Raw genomic sequence first — 20,016 nt, forward strand, 5'->3', positions numbered from 1 at the left:
AGTATTTAAGAGTCTCTTAAGGTTTTGCTCATTCAATTCTCTTTCAGGATCTGCAGATTGGTGGTGGAGTGCATAGGCAATGTGGAGGACCGAGTGTGAAGCCACAGTGTGCATGTGAGAGAGGGAGTAAGCCTCCGCGGGAGCGTAAATTTGGGTGTGGGTGTGCCCTGGTTAGAATCCTGGCCCCTCCTCGAACTAGATCAAAACCCACACTCTGCAAGATTGTTGGGGTTCTTAGAAACAATGAGATGGGGTGCCTGGGTGGCTCAGGCGGTTGAGCATCTGACTTCGTCTCAGGTCATGATCTCACCGTTTGTGGGTTCGAGCCCAGCATCAGGCTCTGTGCTGACTGCTTGCTCAGAGCCTGGAGCCTGCTACGGATTCTGTGTCTCCTTCTCTCTCTGCCCCTCCCCCACTCACGCTTTGTCTCACTCTGTTTCTCAAAAATAAATAAATGTAAAAAATTTAAAAAAAAAAGAAACAATAAGGTATATCTGTAAAGTGTCTAGCTACTAATCTGTTTCAGAGAGGGTTATTTTGTCTATATTCCTGAAAAGGCACATGCAGGATAGATACTGCTACCTGAGTAGATAAAAAGGAAAATTATCTCATAGAAGCATGAAGTCACATATAGCTTTAGACATATGCCACATTTTACAGGGAGCCTATACATGTATTAATAAAAGGAAAAATATGTGACTTTGCCTATGGTAACAAGAAGGATTGCTGCTAAGAGTGATAAAATCAGCATCAACAGCTTTCTTATGGTCTCAGGGGATTTACCTATGCCAACAAATATTTTTCACCTCATTGTGATAGCACTAAACATAAATATAGATGAGCAAAAGGCTTGAAAACAGAATGAGCATATGGAAACAATTAATAATGACTAATGTAGATAGTGCCTCGATGAAAATTCACTTGCTCCATTTACCTTGATCCTTACAATAATCCTATGATGAGAACAGCACAGATAGAATTATCCTCCCCTTTCTGATGAGTGAAATGGGGTTCTGAGAAAGATGAAGGGGTTAGCTACATCCAAGTGACTAGTATGGCCAAAGGAAGGCCTCAAACCTAGACAGTCTGGACATATTTCCCCAGCTCCCCAATGCCATCAGGTTGCCACCACCTCAAAGAAGAGACCTTCTAGAATATTTTGCCCCCCTTTCCTTCCATTGAGTTTCCTTCTACAGAGAAGAGACCTTCTAGAATATGTTGCCTTCCTTTCCTTCCGTTGAGTTTCTTTCCACAGAGTTTTACGTTTAAATACATTTATTGTGAAAAAAATACATTTATTGAGCACAAGAGTGCTCACTGTCTGAAAAGAGGTGATATAATCAGCTAGTGAATAACCCAAGCCAGAAAATTCTTGCCCTTGCAACAGTCAATCACTAAGTACCACCTATTTCATTTGTTAAATAATTCTGAATCCATTTACGTTTCTCTCTACAGATTCAGGTTAGTTCTTCATGATTTCAACTGTGGTGGATATGCTAACTAATCTCACTGCCTTCAGACACAGCTGACTGAGTGATTTTTCTAAAAACACAAATCAAATTATGTCCTTGCTCAGTTTTAAGTCTCTTCAACCAGCTCCTCACTGCTTGCAGGATAAAGTCAAAAATCTGCAGCTTGGCAAGTAAGGTCCTCTACAAACTGCAGCAGCCTGTGAACTGTAAAACTTCATCACCCATCCAACAGCCCTCAGCCACATGGTAACACCATGAGTCCCAGAGTGCAGTGTACTTTTATACACTGTGGGGCTTAACTCTGGGCTGTACTTCTACTTTGAACACACTTCTTCCCTCGCTGACTGAGGAGCTCAGTATCTTTCCGAAGACTTTAAGAAAATCAGAGCCAAAGTTAGATAGTTCCTACCCTTTTTACCTTTAGAGACTCATGTATTCTATTATAGCATTATTATATCTAGAAGTTATATCTGATTTTGGATTTACAGACTTCGAGACAGTTAAAAGATTAAAGGCCCACATAAATTTTCTATGATTTTGCAAGGAGAGAAAGCTTGCCAAAGACAAGCCACCATAACATATGGCTGAGGTCTTGAGAGACAAAGATACTGCTCTATGTTCCAAGGCTGGGAATGGCTTGCGGCTGCCAACTTTTTCTACAAAGGGAGTGACTTATACATGCATTCCAAGCTCTGTAGAAAATAGTTATAAGCTAGATTTGCAAATGGACCGCTGAGAAGGTAATGGTAAGTTTCCCATAAATAGCTTCTTACAAATATCAGGAATTGATAAAACAAGGTATGAGTGGAGAACATTTCTGTGTGTATGTGCACCTTGTGCAGAAGGGACAGTGTAAGATCATGCTTGTTCTATCACTACCTCTTACTCTAGTCTGATTTTAGTTACTTTAAGATTAGGAACACTACAGAAACTGAGAGCCTTTAGCCTATAAACATCATAATGCACAGCAATGACTTCTTCATTTACATGTCTTTGAACTGTTTGAGGAAAAGGATGGATGGTATCTTATTCACCTTTGAGTCCCCAGCATCCAGGATAATGCCTGGAACCTAGTAGAAATCCCATGAATATATAATCTTCAATGAGTGAAGATGTGTTATGATCACATAATATCTCAGAGTCCACTTCCTACCCCAAATCTGCCAATATACTTTAGTCTTCATCTGTTCTATCTCAGTATCTGTATATCAACTACAAAACAACAATAATTAGGACCACCTGTGTGAAAGGACAAATGAAAATGTGCCATATGTATTGAGAAAACAAAAATAGTATTCTCCTTGTCCTAGGAATATCAAAAGCTGAATAATTTACCATTCTCCCAAGTAGAAAAACCAATTACAACATCAAAAACTTTTTTTTTAAGAGAAAGATGTACTGGATAAGCAGAAGCCCCACAGCAATCCCATTTGTGTTTCATAGAGCTCCAAATTTTAGTTTGATTCCTGGCTCTGGCTGTTTCTTGCTTTCATAAGGTCTGAAAAGTCAATTACTCTAAATATAATCTGCAGCCTTAGGAGCCGACACTTTGCCAAGTTGTTTATAGACTTTTCCTTTTCAACTTCTCTGTCTTCTTTTATATGATGTTACAGAAGTAATTGTGTATACAATTAATTCATTCCTGGATGTTTGCTATCAAATCAAAGTGCTGAAAATTTGGGTATTCTTATTGAAATGCACAGAATAGAGATGATTGGCTCCCCTTGCTTCTGCTGACTGGCCTCTGTTCTTCTGAATGCTGATTAGGGATTAAGCTGGTGCACATAATAAGGGTGGTTTCACATGCTAACTTCCACAGGGCTAGCTCACATTCTAATCTATGATAGTAACATACATTCTAATCTACGTAGAGAAGATATACATTCATGAAGATAGTGGTTTGAGTTCCTTATCATTATAGAGTTGAATAAGAGCTTGTCTATCTAATTCTAAGTATTCATGTACCTCTGAGATTCTACAGATTATTAAGGTCACAGAGGAAAAAGCAAGCGATGGTGTCATAAATGGAACTAGAATCCTTGAACTTTTCCCTTGAATTAAAGGCTGCATTTCAAGAAACATGTGCTCAGAGTGGTGTTTTCTATTGCAGAGGAAGTCTATAATCTCTGAAAGGAATTACTCAGTTTTCAAGAAGAACAGTTACCTAATGCATGAATAATATACTGACCATTGAGATAATTTAAGATGAAAGTGCTCACACAAAGTGAGCTCTACTCTGCTCTTATTTGTGCCCATGCATAGATTCATTCACTTCTGGGGTTGTTTTATGTATCCAGTAAGACCTGAGTAAAGCACAGCTTTAACCATGATGTGTTCCCAAAACAGGAATCTGTCTGCTTGTCTGCAGATCTTGTTTCCATGTTTATTTAGTTGCTCGATAGCTTGGAGCTGCTGCTGTGCCAGACACTGTGCTAAGTGTTAGGGGGAAAGCAGTGCACAAAACAGACATAATTCAACTCAGTGAGCTTGCAGCACAGAGTGTGACATGGGAGTTTGGTTTTAAAATCATACAAATAAATGTATAATTATAAATTGCTTGAGTCTTATGAATAAAAAAAAAAAGGAAGACAATATAATAGGGACCAGATTTTCTCTTTCAGGGAGCTTCTCTGAGGAAGTGCAATTGAAGCTTCCATCTAAGATGACCAGAAGTTAACAAGGCAAAGTGTAAGAAGAGCTTTTCAGTTTGGGGAAAGAGCATTTGTGAAGCACTTGAAATAAAAAGAGATTTAGTGCATTTTGTGAATGTGAATAGTGTGATCAGCAAAGGGAAGAGTGAAATGAGATGTTTAAGAGGCAGGCAAGGGCTAGGTCATGCAGAGCTTGGATGCTGTATTAGTGACTTTGCATTTTAGACTAATGCAAAAGAAGAGAAAGAGATGTGATCTGTATTTTTAACAGATCACCTGGGCTGCACTGAGCATAAATCAGGAGGACAACAGCAGCAATGGTGAGACCAACTAGGAGGCTATTTATTGTATGTAGGTGGGAGATAATAGAGGCTTGGGTTCAAGTGGTGGAAATAGACATAGAGGAATGTGAATAGACTGGAGATACATTTGGAGGTAGAATCAATAGGACTTGAAGACAGATTGGTGGGTGAGAGGGAGAAAAGGTTTAGGTATGAATCTCAAGTTTTGGCTTGAATAATGAGATGGGTAAATGTGCCATTTGCTGAGTTGGGCAAGTGTGAAAGGGGAGCAAAGTGGGGTGAAGTCAAGAATTTCAGTGTCAGTGTATTGATGACAATGCCACTAAAATGGGTGCATATATGTATATATATGTAGATGATTATATATGTAAATGCGTGTGACTTCTTTTTTAAATGAAGGATAAACTATGGAAGAAAAAAGAAGGAAGAGGAAAAAGAAGGGGACAGAATTAGACTAGAAAATAGAATTCCCAGTGGGGTGATGGAGGGTGAGGGTTGGAGACTGGTATATAGGATTACTGCAGGTATGTAATTTGAAAAAGACATATTCCACATTATACCATAATTTATCTCAATTTGGGAAAAACACAAAAAGAAACCCCATAGTCTTCATAATATAAATTACAGAAAGTAAACTGAACAAGAATTATATCTGGTAGATCTACATAAAAGGTGGATTCTGCAATTTGCTTATTGGTGAGTTTTAAGAGAGGGATGCATCAAAATTTCCAGTAGGATGCAAGAAATGCAACTTTTAGGGTTATCAAAAAAAAAGCATGGATAAAAAAAAAAGATCCACTGACACTGAGTCAGAAGGGAGATGAGAAGGCAGGATAAAAATAGAGACAGGAGAGAAAAAGTTAAATGGGTGGAGAATTTTTCCAGCAAGCAACAATGTCTCTGCCATCAGGCCTATGCTGATGCAGGTGCTAATGAACCCCTGGGTTTGAATCCCAGCCCTGCCACTTAGTCCTAGATGATCTGGGGCATGTCAGGTGATTTCCAAGCCTCGATTTCCCTACTTGTAAAATGAAGATATTGATAACATCTGTCTCATAAGATGACTATCAGGGTTACAAGAAATAAATCTTAAGAAGTACTTAACAAAATGCCTGGCACAGAGGAGAGCTCAGTAAGTGGTAGCAGACTTTGCACAGCTGATTACAGATGCCTAAATACCAGGAAGTCATTATTGTAGGTGTGTGTGCGTGCGTACCTTCTCACTTCCCTATGGCTATAGTATCTTGGCTCTCTTTGTATCAAAATTGTCTGGTTCAATGTATCAAGAAATAGTGTTTATAATTTGTTAAAAATATAAGAAGATTTAATTAATATTTATAAAGCATTTTTAAATGCTGTTAGGCTTTAATTGTTACAAATTAGTGAAAATGCCCTAGCTGATTATGTAGCCAAAAATGTTTTCTCATGTATGTCTAGAGATGTTATGTATAATTAAATTTGTTATTTAACTGCTCTAGAAAGACCAATAATTGACTTTTAACTTTTTCTTTGGAAAAAAACAAAAAACAAAAAACCAGAGATGATGTTCTAAGGAGATCCTCTTGACCTATCCATTTGCACTTTGAATTACTCCAAAATGCATATTTTCACAGTCCTAATTGTATTATGAAGACATATAAAGGTATTCTGAGAACATAAGTAGATAAGCACCTCATTATATGTAGGAACATCATGATTGAGATCTCCTGATTTAAACAGAATTGGAAGTACCTTATGGAACACCAGATTCTCCTTTTATTATTGTCCTCTCTCTGGGAATTTGACAATTGTGTAAAGATGAGGTTTTCTTATTTAGCATACATATACTTTAGAATACTGATGCAGACTCATACTCCACCTTTAGACTTAGGATGGTTTGTTTACAAAGTTGTGGAAAGACTCAAAACATTCTAAGTCAAATCTGAACTCAGCATTTATTTGCAAAATCATACTGAGGGCAACGAGTTAACTTCTTTAAACTTTTGTTTTCTTACATAAAATGGTAGTAACTAAATAAAGAGAATGTGGTAAATACCTACTCTAACATACCATAAAGGTTAAAATTCTTTGTGGTTAGATAGAACCAGCTAATTCTGTAGTTTGGGGCAAGATGTTTAATGTCTTAAGGAGGCAACTGAGTAGTGGTATTAATTTAATATTTTTGTTAAAATATTAAATGGCAATAACAGTACCTACTTCTTAGGCTTTGTTATGCCTGGAGCATAGTAAGTGCTTATTAAGCATTATTAAAAATGCACTGTGTACATGCTCTTTTATGCTTCTGTATGAGGAAAATAGAACTAATTAAATTCCAAAATTAATTCTTCTGGAAAAATATAGTTAATACCTTTTTAAAAATGCATGGGAACCAAGAACATTTGGAATATCATGTGATCATGTCTGAGTGCTCTGTGATCACACCAGGGGGGGAAAAAAGGCAATGTTCTTAATTTCTCCCATTGCACCAAAGGAGCAGAACATCTCTCCACCGAGGAAGATGTCACGTGCAAGAAAAGTGAGCAGAGGTGGATTCTACCCATTCATCCTTGTGGAAGCACATGCAATTTGAGAAGATGAAGTGAGGAAGCGCATGCAGTACCTGGTCATCTCAGAGTCAGGGAGCAGGCCTAGGTGGTAGTGGGGGTAGGGAGCTGAGAGAAGGAAGCTTTTGTCACACTCAACAGGGGAATAGTGCCTGGGAGAAGTAGGCTTATCACACAGTTTGTTCACAGTGCTGTAAACAGGTTCCGGAGGCCTGGTAATACAAGAGGAAGAGAAAGAGATGCACGGTTAGCACACGCACCGAACAACTGTGCAGTTAGCAGCATTTCGCCATATGCAAAAAGGAACACCCCAGATAGAGCCTTAGGTTTTGTTAGCCTTGGAGAAAAAGTATTTTTAAGAAACAGTATCTCTGCTTAGAAATCAAAACTTTGGCTGACATTGGGCATGATGAAAGTTCATATGCCAGATACAAATTACATACCTGGAGTCAATGCCAATGGAGTCAAAGCCAATTTATAAATGCCATACCGTTTTGGATAATGCAGTCTGAAATAACAAACTTTGGGATTCTCTAACATGGCTCCTTTTAAAACTTGGGTCTCATCCTAATTGTAAACTTACAGAGACCTTCCTGAACCCGTTGGTCAGGATATTCTGTTATTTGTCACGGCACCCTGTTCATACTTCATAATATTTTTTCTGAGCATGAACTAATCTTGTTTGTTGCATTTAATCTATTATTATCACTCTCACTACACTAAATTTTATGAGAATGGAGGCTACATTTATTTTGTTAACCACTTAAAATAGAGTCAGTCCACATTTCATAAATATTTCTTGTATTCATATACAAATGAATAAACTGACAAAACTTGGCATACTTATATTGCAGTTTTGGGGGGTGTGGAGCTTGGCTTTACCTAGAAATCTAACTGCTTACATGATCTCAGTGATTCCTCTATATATTTATTCATAAATTGCCCCCAACAATTTCAGAGTTTTCTACCAAAATGATAATCACTTTGGTAAAATCTCTACTAAATGAATTAATCTAGGGACACTAAAACATTATCTAAAATTGGAACATCTTTTAGTTGTTACAAACATGCATAGTAAGATCAGATAAATTTCAGCTATAACTTTAGCCAAACATGCATGTACTACAAAGTGCTTGGTTATTAAAAAAAAAAAAATCTGATAACTCCATACTCCACTCTTTTTAAAATATTTGTTTAAGTTTATTTATTTGAGAGAGACGACAGTATTAGTGCGGGAGGGGCAGAGAGAGGGAGAGAGAGAGAATCCCAAGCAGGCTCCACAGTGTCAGTGTGGAGCCCAACATGGGGCTCAAAGCCACAAAACCAGGAGATCATGATGTGAGCCCATGACATGAGCCAATCAAGGGTTAGATACTCAACTAACTGAGCCACTCAGGCGTCCCTATACCACACTCTCACACATGGTCTGATATTGCCACCAATATCTTCCATTTAAGGTAAGAATTAAAAGATCCAAATGTAAATGGAAGAACTATCCAGAAGTCTGAGTGGGAAGGTAAGGAGCAGGATAGGAAACAGGGCAATGTCCACAGGGCCAGACCCAGGTGAAGGAGAGAGTAGCCCGTTGGGGCCATGAGACATCAGAGACAACAAGTGGTGGCCCTATCCCTGAGCAAAGGTATGGGAAGTGTATGTGGTGAACTCAGCGAAGGCACAGTCCGAGTTTCGGTAGATCCAGACCTCAAACTGTTCCCTAATATCTTATAGTTGCCAAGTCAATACTTCCTGAACAGAACAGGGGAGAAAAGAGGACAAGCAAAGCATTAAGAACAAACTTTACCTAATTTATAGCATTACTGTGGGCCAGTCATGGCTTAGATGTACTATCTAGAGAATTAATTTCTTCCCTAACACAATGCCTTCCATGACATACAGGAGATGCCTTGACCTGTAGAAGGGCTGAGGAGTGGACAGGAGTAATCCAGAAGCTTATTTTGTCATTCAGAATAACTATATCCCAGTGGTAACATCAGGTGCTTTATAATGAAGTTGGCTTGTTCTATCCCAGTGACTAATAAAATTACATTTACGGAAGCTAGTATGTATTCTTGTTCAGGCAAGTGTTCCATTTTCAGAAAAACCTAGTTTGTCAATTTCTGTTTATCAATTATATAGAGTTCACACTATTCACAATGACAAACACCAGCACTTTAAAAAAAGCAGCTGCAAGATCATTCTTAAAAAGTGGGTTTTTTTTTAACAGTTTTTATAAGTAATTTACATTATGTGAAGTGCTGTAAAAGGAAAGATACTTATCCACTGAAATATGTATTTTAAAACAGTCAGATCTGATACTGTTCTTGAATTTTGAGAAGGATCTGGTTTGCTTTGTTAATATGCTCAGCTTTATGAAGATTTATGTATGTTTCTGATGGTTTTAGAAACAGAGAGACCCATGATGCCAGTCAGATAAAGAAAATTGGTTTGAGGGCCCCTGGATGGCTCCATTTTCAGCTTAGGTAATGATTTCACTGCTTGTGAGTTCGAGCCCCTGTAGCGCTCTGTGTTGACAGCTTGGAACCTGGAGCCTTTTTCGGATTCTGTGTCTCCCTCTCTCTCTCTCTGCCCTTCCCTGCTTGTGCTTTGTCTCTGTCTGTCTCAAAAATAATAAACATAAAAAAAAAAAAAGAAAATTGGCTTGAGAGATCACAGTTTTGTCTGAACCAAAAATGTGGTTATCCACACAAAACCTCATCTTGAAAAGACTTTGTATTAATAAAATGCATAAATATCAATTAAATAAGATAGGAGGAGGAGTGTATGAGCTCTCTGGGAATTATTCTGTGTAAGTTAGCACAAGAAGACCTGACACTCTCCAAATTTTCCACTCTACAATAAGAGTTGCTGTGGCAGAGATGGCTGGATTGTCTCCCAAACATCCATTTACTCTTTTTTTTTCTTATTAAGTGAAAGCCAATTTTCCACTAGTCACTTTTCCTGTAGTAAAACTTTATTTCTCAGCCTTCCTTGTAAATAAATGTGGCCCAGGGAAAATGTTCAGCCCAAGGTAACTGGAGCAGAAGTGTTGTGTGGGATTCTGCTGATGGCTGCCTAAAGGGGAGCTGACTTAGCTAGGACCCCTGTGATTTTGCTCTTTCCCATTTCCTCCCTCTACTGACCTAGAGCCTAAATATAATAGCTGGAGCGTCAATGGTCATCTTGGACCATGAAGCAACCTGAGGATAAAAAGAAACAACATAGACAGTGGAGCATAATGGTCACTGTGTCACTCACTGATGATAACGAGCAAAAACCTACCACTTCTGGACTTCCTACCCTGGATTTCTTTTATGTGAGATAAAATATGTTTATGCTCGTGTCGTGTTTTTGTTATATAAACAGGATTTCATGTTAACAGATATACTCCTGAAAAATGTAAGAATGATAATCTAAAACAAGGAGATAACTATAGATAGGGTCTACCATAAGGGCCTGATACATTCAATTATGTCAGAGGTACATCTGTCACCTTTTGTATACACAGAAAAATATAAAGAACTCTATTTTCTGGCTTTGTTTAAAGGCTGTGACTGTTTAGAGAACTCATTGTGTCTTTATTAAAAAATATTATATGTAGGGGCACCTGGGTGGCTCAGTCCATTAAGCATCTGACTCTTGATTTCAGCTCAGGTCATGATCTTATGGTTTGTGAAATCAAGCTCCACATTGGGATCTGTGCTGTCCATGGAGATTCCTTGGGATTCTCTCTCTCTCTCTCTCTCTCTCTCTCTCTCTCTCTCTCTCTTTCTCCCCCTTTACTTATAAATGCACATGTGTGCTCTCTGTCTCTCTCAATATACATACATATATGTATATTAACTGATCTAAACTGCCAGCACAGTGCTTAAGAATAAGGGAATTGATCATTGGGTTATTTGTTTCCCAATGATCAGTTCCCTTATTCTTAAGCACTGTATGTATGTATATATGTGTGTATATATACATATATATATATATATATATACACATATATACATACATATATATGTATATATACATATACATACATATACATATATATGTATGTATATATGTGTATATATATGTATATATACATATATATGTATGTGTATATGTATATATACATATATGTATATACATGTATGTATATGTATATATATGTATGTATATGTATGTATGTATATTGAGAGAGACAGAGAGAGAGCACACCTGTGACTATAGATGCTGGAGAGGATGTGGAGAAATGGGAACCCTCTTGCACTGTTGGTGGGAATGCAAATTTGTGCAGCCACTCTGGAAAACAGTGTGAAGGTTCCTCAAAATATTAAAAATAGACCTACCCTATGACCCAGCAATAGCACTGCTAGGTATTTACCCAAGGGATACAGGAGTACTGATGCATAGGGGCACTTGTACCCCAATGTTTATAGCAGCATTCTCAACAATAGCCAAATGATGGAAAGAGCCTAAATGTCCATCAACTGATGAATGGATAAAGAAATTGTGGTTTATATACACAATGGAGTACTACGTGGCAATGAGAAAGAATGAAATCTGGCCATCTGTAGCAACATGGATGGAACTGGAGAGTGTTATGCTAAGTGAAATAAGCCATACAGAAAAAGACAGATAGCATATGGTTTCACTCTTATGTGGATCCTGAGAAACGTAACAGAAACCCATGGCGGAGGGGAAGAATAAAAAAAGAGGTTAGAGTGGAAGAGAGCCAAAGCATAAGAGACTCTTAAAATCTGAGAACAAACTGAGGGTTGATGGGGGGTGGGAGGGAGGGTAGTGTGGGTGATGGGTATTGAGGAGGGCACCTTTTGGGATGAGCACTGGGTGTTGTACGGAAACCAATTTGACAATAAGCTTCATATATTGAAAAAATAAAAATAAATAAATAAATAAATAGGAATAAGGGAACTGATGACTTCTTTTAGGTCATAAAATATTTTCATGATGATGTCATTTCAGTTCACATTGTGCCTAGGAGGGCTGATTTAATGTTCTCAGTCTGCTGTTGACAGATCAAGAAAATGATGTTACCAGTTTTCTCTAGTCCTTTCACCTCAGTAGAACTATATTTTGAAACAAATTATCAGAATCAAAGCTGGCTAAATATATGTATTAAGGAAAAAATCCTACATGTATTATACTCAAGTAAATTAAGAGGAAAAAATTTACTCCCTAAACACTACAATAAATTCAAGACAAGGTCCTGTACCTTGTCCAGTGTTGAACTCTTAAGACCTTTACCTATATACTTCTGGAATCATTTTATAGTCATAATATTATTTCATGACTCACATATTTAGTAGATTTGGTGTCGGGGGAAGGCTTAGATAACTTGAATTTTCAAAAGAGGACCTCTTATCTTTGCCTGCAGTCACTTCCAGAATTTTTTTGTGGTGGGTTGATTCCTTGCCCAGGCTTAATTACTCATGATTCAAAGTCTGATCAAAGCAGAGATACAGCTACTGATAATGCAGGCTCATTTATACCTATCGTTCAGTCTTTCATCCTTTATGTATTTACATGTTTTGTTCAGTCACTGGCTATCAAGTAGACATTTCAAATCCAGTTTAATTGTGAGAAGACTTGGTATCTCAGAAGATGGGTAGATGAAAAACGTCAAAACATAACAAAACACTTGACAAACCTGACAGAACCTTCTTGCAATATTCACAATGTTCTCTTGCAACCACACAATCAGATTAAAAATAGCAGTGAGAATGTCCTTTCGAGTGGCCTAAAAATTGAGTTCATATTGGAAGATTTCTGCCTGCAGATTCATTACTGTCCTAAGATTCTACCATGTGTTATGTACTATATAGGCCACAGTACATACCCAGTAAGTGCTATAAGCTATAGTCTGAGCATAGGAAATGACACACAGTAGGTACTTGAGAAATCTTTCTTTGAATAAATGGATTTTTTAAAACCATTCTCCATTGAGAGAAATGAAAAAAAAGTATTTCTGGCTCTTTCAAGGAAGTCCTAAGTTATTCTCAATCTTCTACGTACATTTAAAATCCTGGGCCATCATTAATTCTCACAGGTTATCCAGAAGGACAGAAACCCCTATGGCATCAGAAACTGGCAGCTTTAAGTGCTTGGTGTACATGGTTCACTCAATCTCCAGGGACAGGTTTCGTACACTTGCAAGCCTGGCCACAGCAATGCCTGCCTGCTGTTCCCACAAGAGTCACCTCACAGGCATGGGGCTCCAGGAAGACTTCTCAGGACTGGGGTCCAGAAGTCTTAATGCCAGCAGTCAACATTCTTAGCATTTCCCTGCAGTGCATATTCTCTGTGACCTCTCCACCAGACAGACAAGAAACACCAGGTTACGAGCTGTTATTGGAATCTGGGTGGCAGGAACAGATGCCACCATCACTTCACATTTATTCAGTGAAGAAGTGCCATGGCGAAATGACTTCAGGCAGTGTGACTTAGCCAGTCACAAATTGAAAGAGCCTGTTTATCCTATTATAAACCTCCAAAGTTGCCTAGGTCAGAAGGTAATGAATATGAAAATCCAATCTGAGGCACCTCCTGTTTCTTTTCTTTCTGTTAATGCCCCCAGAAAAGGGGAAAAGTAGTTAGAGATACTAGTGTAATCTCTAAGTGAGTGAATTTATAAACAAATCATTTATCTTGCTGTCCACTTATCAGGGCCATAGATAAATGGCTTTGTAGTCTCCAGTGTTCAGCCATCAGCATTTATTTGCATATCTATGGGTTTATAATTGCAGGCTCTTATAGCATATAATTAGCACCCCTGGCCCTTGGCGACCTCTCTTCTCTGAAGTCCATTAGCACTTGCTATGTGTTCAGCTTCCTCGGCATTTTCAATTGTTAATCCACAATGATGGTATAGACAGAGGTGCTTCATCTAACCCTCTTCTAAGAAAAACTACCCTGTCTGCAACTGCCTCTTCCCATTTGCCCCATTGACTCCAACCTGATTCAGTCCCTTACTTAGCCAAAGCACTTAGACCTGGAGTGTGACTCTGCCTTTGCATCTAGAACCTGTAGGACCTGCAGGGTTAGGGTTGGGGAGGAAAAAAAAAAAAAGCCTAGGCCCATTGGATTCTGCTATTAAATGTGAATAAAGGGGCAGAAAAAGAAATTATCAGCTGGTAGCGTGTAGAGGGTAGCTGCAGCTGTGTCCACTATTTATAGCGAGCCAGACGGAAGCTTCCCAAATTTTGTTGCCAAAGCGTCTAGAGGTTCCTTGAATCTAGAAAACAATCTGGGTTTACTGTCTAAGGGGCTTATTAGGGCTCATGCTATTGAATTTCTCTGTTGGCTCCCATATGATATTACTTGTATGATGAAAATCAACTACCACCTCCCACCATATTCCTTTATGGGAGCTTAGGTCATATCTCTTGCTTATAATCAAAAGAGTAAAAATAAAACAGGCACTCTGTTTGTTTTTACTGTCCTTTTCAGATCACCTCGAATTATGCCACTCAAAGACAAAGATAAAACCTTTACCCCGTATGTGATTCCAGAGTACCTGAGACCAATACCTAACTGATCCTGTCTTTAAAATTTTATTCATTATGAATTCTTCTGCATTAATTTTATTTCCTAAAATATTGCATAAAATTATTTTTTTTAAGTTTATGTATTTATTTTGAGAGAGACAGAGACAATGTGAGCAAGGGAGGGGCAGAGAGGGAGCGAGAGAGTGAATCCCAAGCAGGCTCTGTGCTGTCAGCACAGAGCTGGACTTTGGGCTCCAACTCACAAAATCATGAGATCAAGACCTGAGCTGAAACCAAGAGTTAGATACTTAACCGACAGAATTACCCAGGCACCCTAGCATTAAAATATTATCTTAATTACAGAGTTTTTTGGTGCCCCCTTAAATTTTGTGCCTGATGTGGTACTTTACTTGCTTCACCCTAGTCAGAACTCCATATCAGAGACAATAAATGTTTAACACAGTGATGACAGTGATTGTGAATACTCCTCTGTATAGCACCTGAAGGTAGTTCAAATGGATACGACTTTGTTCCCTTAGAAATAACAGTAACAGTGACTCACTTTATTGAGTTTTCCAGTCTCCATTAAAGAGACTGCTTTCAAAACCCAATAGCCGTCTCAGGCATGGCCTTTCCCTCATTATACTGTTATATTTGGTGCACAGGGCTGCCTCTTTCTCTAGACTATTAGCTCTCAGAGGATCAGGGCCAAATCTCATTTATCTTTGTTTCTATATAGCTTTCCTGATTGTAAGAATGTATGAGTGAGGTACTGTCATAGGAATGAAACAAATCTGTGGGGGGGAGGGGTGGGGAAAAGGACTGGTACTTTTTATTCTCTTTTCCTGAGCTAGAGTTAAAAGGAAGAGTCTAAGGGGTACATAGGTGGTTCAGTTGGTTGAGTGGCCAACTTAGATTCAGGTCATGATCTCACTGTTCATGAGTTCAAGCCCCACATCAGGCTCACGGCAGTGATCCTCTGTCCTCCCATCTTTCTCTGCCCCTCTCCCTCTTGTGCACACACTCTCTCTCTCTCAAAAAAAAAGTGTCTAAAATTGCAGTAGGAAGGATTTGGGTTATATATCTGAATGCTTTTGACCATAAATCTGTCATATAGAATGATATAGATGAATCTGAAAACTGCTTAGATTTTCCAACCCTTATCCTGCTGTGGCCTTCCCTGGCAGCTCTAAATGGAAAGGTAGCATCCAGGCTTATATTCTATACAGGTCACAGAACCACACCATATAATGATGGCTGCTGGAATGCTAAGGGCTTGGGTGCTCAAGAATCTGGTATATTACTTGGGATAATTTGGAGGCAAAGGTTTTGTTTTTTTGTTTTTTGTTTTTTAACCTTACAAGGGTGCCCCATGTCCCCTTTTACATACAATACAGTGTTTTGGGGCCAAGGAATTGGAGAAGTAAGCAAAAAAAAAAAAAAAAAAAAAAAAAAAGGATTGAATTCTAGGCCTGGGATAATTGGTTTTAAGGACAAAATTGTGGGGAGCCTAAAAGTAATTAGGGGATAAAAGAGAATACAGAACCAGGCTGTGAACTACATGGCCCAGCAGGTAAACTGGACATTATAATGAGAAGGATTAAAGAAGAGGCTGACTTCTCTTACACTGAGCAGCAAGAAGAAGAATATTAGCCATTTGGTGAAGGTGCTATCACAGCTTAAAGAATAAAATAGAGAGATACAGGGAATGAATTGGTCTAGATCGTTTGTAAGAGCCCCTTCATCCACCTAATTCTAAGTACCATCAGGACTTCTGCCTCTGACTAGATGCCTATTTGCATTATACTTCCTTAACTTTTCTAAAACATAGCTTCTTTATTTTAATGATATTAAAATGCCTTCTCTGTATACCAACAAAGTTGCAAGCTGTAAAATTATACATAGAGGTAAGTTATTACAAAACAGTGTGGTGAGTGGAAACAAACAGAGCTAGGTTTCACTATGGCTCTTCCAAGTTTACCTTCAGTGGTCTGTAATTTCTTTTTTTTTTTTTTTAATTTTTTTTCAGCCTTTATTTTGAGAGACAGAGTGTGATCAGGGGAGGGGCAAAGAGAGAGGGAGACACAGAATCCAAAGCAGGCTCTAGGCTCTGAGCTGTCAGCACAGAGCCTGACATGGGGCTTGAACCCATAAACTGTGAGATCATGACTTGAACCAAAGTCAGATGCTTAACTGACTGAGCCACCCAGGTGACCCAATGTAGTTTCTTAACTTCCCTGACCCTCACTCAGCATTTTCATCTGTAAAGTGGGGAGAGTAATGCTGGCTTGAGCCGGGTGTGAGAAACAAAGAATGAACATAAAGCACCCAGCTCAGTGCATGGGACTCAGTGTGAGTTTACCAAATAGTAGCCAATATTATCTTTATTGTTGCTTATTTTTTAAAATAAATTTGACATGTAACATTTTGCACAATGTGTTACTCTGATACATTGATATACTGTAATGTGATTACTGATGTAGTGATATTTATCACATTATGTAATTATAGTACACTATTACTGTCTATACTCGTTATACCTTGCATTAGGTCTCTACGGCTTATTTACCACTCATTACAGGGTTGTACCCTTAAATACTATCACTCTTATTCACCCTCCCCAACTCCTGGTAATCACCATTTTATTCTGTTTTTGTCTCAATTATTACTTTCAGGCACTTATGTGCACAGGACTGCCTAGCCTCTGAGAATGAGGCTCTCCTATCAGGTAGTCCACCAATTAGCTGGTTAATGTCTTGTGGATTCTCTACAAGAGAGTAAAACAAAATAGTAGCAATCTGTGGTTTTCAGTACCACCAAAGGCACTGCATAATTTTGCCTTCTAAAGACTCATTTTGCTCCTGATATTGGAAAGGTAATTGATGCTCAATCATAGCCCTTCAGGTTGATGCACTCTTCACCTGAACTTCTCAATTATTTTCATTGTCTCTAACAAGATATCATCTCCAACTCTAACTTGTAGCTGCACCTTCATAGTGAACTGTTTTCTTGTATGATTCATGGCTGTGGTATCATGTCAAATCATTGGGACATAAGTAATTTGTTATTGGCAATAGTCTATGTACCATAATCTATAAATATATACCTTTAAAAACAGAAAGTAGGATCACTTCATGATTTTCTATATATTAACATCACTCTCAGTATATTTTATTATGTTTGCTTATTGAGGAGAGAAATGGGAGAGCCCAAGCTGCACCATTTAAAGTCATTTTGAAAGCTTTCAATTATTAAGGTGTTTTATTTCTTCAAAAGATTGTTGGGTTTCAACAAAGTTGGGCTCTCTCATGACTGTGGGTTATAAATGGTTCATTCAGTGTTTTATTGAAATAAGAAGTTGAAAGTTGATGACCTTGACGATGGTGTATATAACAAGTACAATTCTAAAGAGGACAGGACTCACCATATCTTGGTATTGGGTGAGTGTGTCCAGCTACAGTAGTATTTTTGTGGCATTCTGAAAGATTTTGAAACAAATACTATCTAAGATGCACACAGTCAGTGTCATGGCTAGACCAAAGGCTTTTGAGATTTGAATTATTTAAGGTTCATTACGTCCTACCACAGTGTTTATATTCTTACATTTTTGTAAATCTAGTTTTAGAGTTTTTTTTCTTTTTAATTGAATTCATATGATAAAATATATCTATGATAGTTATCTAGCATCCTGATGGAAAAGAATTTTCTAAGCATAAAATAGATGGAAGAAATTGCATAAAAGATGAGAGAGCTGACTACATAAAAATTTAAAACCACTGAAGTAAAATAAGATGTTATAAACAAGCAATAAGCTGGGAGAGCATCTTCTCAAGTACATTTATCAGTATTTTTAAGATGCTCCTACAATTCAGTAAGATAAATCCTAAATTTTCAATAGAAAATAGACAAAGGCATTTAACATCCAATCACTAAAACAATACAAATGACATAGAGACATACAAACATAAATGTTTAACCTCACTAGGAATAAGAGTAATGCAAATTAAATGCTATGCACCCCTTGGCTTGTTTAAAAATAATAAAGGATTTTAAAATCGGTAAGTCACAATTTAGTTGTGGCATGGCGAGACAGACACTCATATTGCCGGTGCTATGGAGTGTTAAACTCCCTTACAACATTTCAAGAAAGCAATTTGGCAACATATTTCAGAAGTTTTAGAAGTAATCCTGCCCTTTGGTTAAGCAATTCTACTTGTAGTGTGCAATCCCAATAAGAAAATAAAAATGTGGACACACGGTTCCACAGAGAGAAACTCATTGTGGTTTGTTATAAGAAAAAATCAGAACAAAAGTAAATAATCAAAATGTCCAAAAAGGAGACAAAAGATGTAAAATGTAAGATATACCCACAAGACAGTTTCTTGTTTAGCCATTAAAGATTCACAAAAAAATTCTAATGATATAGGAAAATGCTTTCTTTTACAATGTTGAATAAAGTGTGGTGCAAAATTGTAAATGGGACTGTGGACACAGTGGACTTGAAAACACCGAATTCTCCTAAACTAAGAAAACATGAAAGAAACTGCCTTATAGAGTAGGGATTGGGGCGGGTTAAAAGAGGGTTTCTAGGAAGTGGTAATAAGTACATAGCACATGCAACGTTAAAGGGAATCTAAAAACATGTCCCATTCAGGAAGTTTATAAAAGGCTTGAGTAGGAGACAAATTTGAGAAGGTATGTAGGTCTTGAGTACAAGTGTAATATCCACTGGTGATGGGAAGTCATGGAAGTTACTGCTCTTCCCACTGAATGCAATGGAATTTCAATAATTTTTACTGTTCCTTTGTACATTCATTCATTTCATTTGATAAATATTTACCAAAAACCTACTCTGTACCAGGCCCAGAGAGAGGTATTGTATGTATATGTATACACACACACACACATACACACACACACACACACACACACACACACACACACACACACATATGGTTGTGAATAAGATAAAATGTTCCCTCTGCTAATTGAGCAAAATCTTGTTGGCAAGGAAATTTGATTGCAAGGAGCAGAGAGACTTATTTGAGCTACTGCAGGTGACATGTGCATGGAAACTCAGGAAAAGCTGAAATGGCACAGCTCTGGAAGAGTGAGATATAGTGAACTGTTATCTAGAGCATCCCCATCAAGATGACACCTTTTCTCTTTGTGCTACTTCCTTCTCCTTTTTCTGGCCATGACCTTCTCTAACTGGCATTTTATAAATGAGACACTCTCCATCACACTGTTCCTGCTGCTCTGAGTTTCTGCTTCCTAATAACATCAACTTGCACACAACTCATGATAGACCCTGTGGCCTCCTTTTCATCATTACCTATTAGCTTCATTTTTCACTGATAGGTGTGCATTCAGGCTGCCTTTCAATTAAAAATCGCTGAGAGAGAATCTGATAGACTCAGTTCACTTTTTTTTTTTTTTTACTCAATCATGTTGCTGGTCACTGGCTATCCTTGGGATTGGCATACTTTGGGTCAAGTACACACCCTGTCCATTCGCTGGGGGAGGAGCCACCTGACCCTTTTGTTTCTGCCCTTTCAATAGAGATG

General features: G+C 38.0%; 1 protein-coding gene across 3 annotated transcripts in view; it reads right to left on the minus strand.

Annotated features, from left to right (window-relative positions):
• Positions 1-20,016, minus strand: part of LOC125914581 (disks large homolog 2) — a 780,669-nt gene that overhangs the window by 431,373 nt on the left and 329,280 nt on the right. The window contains exon 9 of one of the 3 annotated variants that reach the window (XM_049619986.1): positions 7,025-7,180. The exons of the other annotated variants lie outside the window; for them this stretch is intronic. Coding sequence (XP_049475943.1) covers positions 7,025-7,180 — 156 coding nt within the window. The remainder of the gene's footprint in view (positions 1-7,024; positions 7,181-20,016) is intronic. 3 annotated transcript variants of the gene reach the window in all.

Source organism: Panthera uncia, chromosome D1 (assembly GCF_023721935.1).
Source record: "Panthera uncia isolate 11264 chromosome D1, Puncia_PCG_1.0, whole genome shotgun sequence".
Lineage (NCBI taxonomy): Eukaryota > Metazoa > Chordata > Mammalia > Carnivora > Felidae > Panthera > Panthera uncia.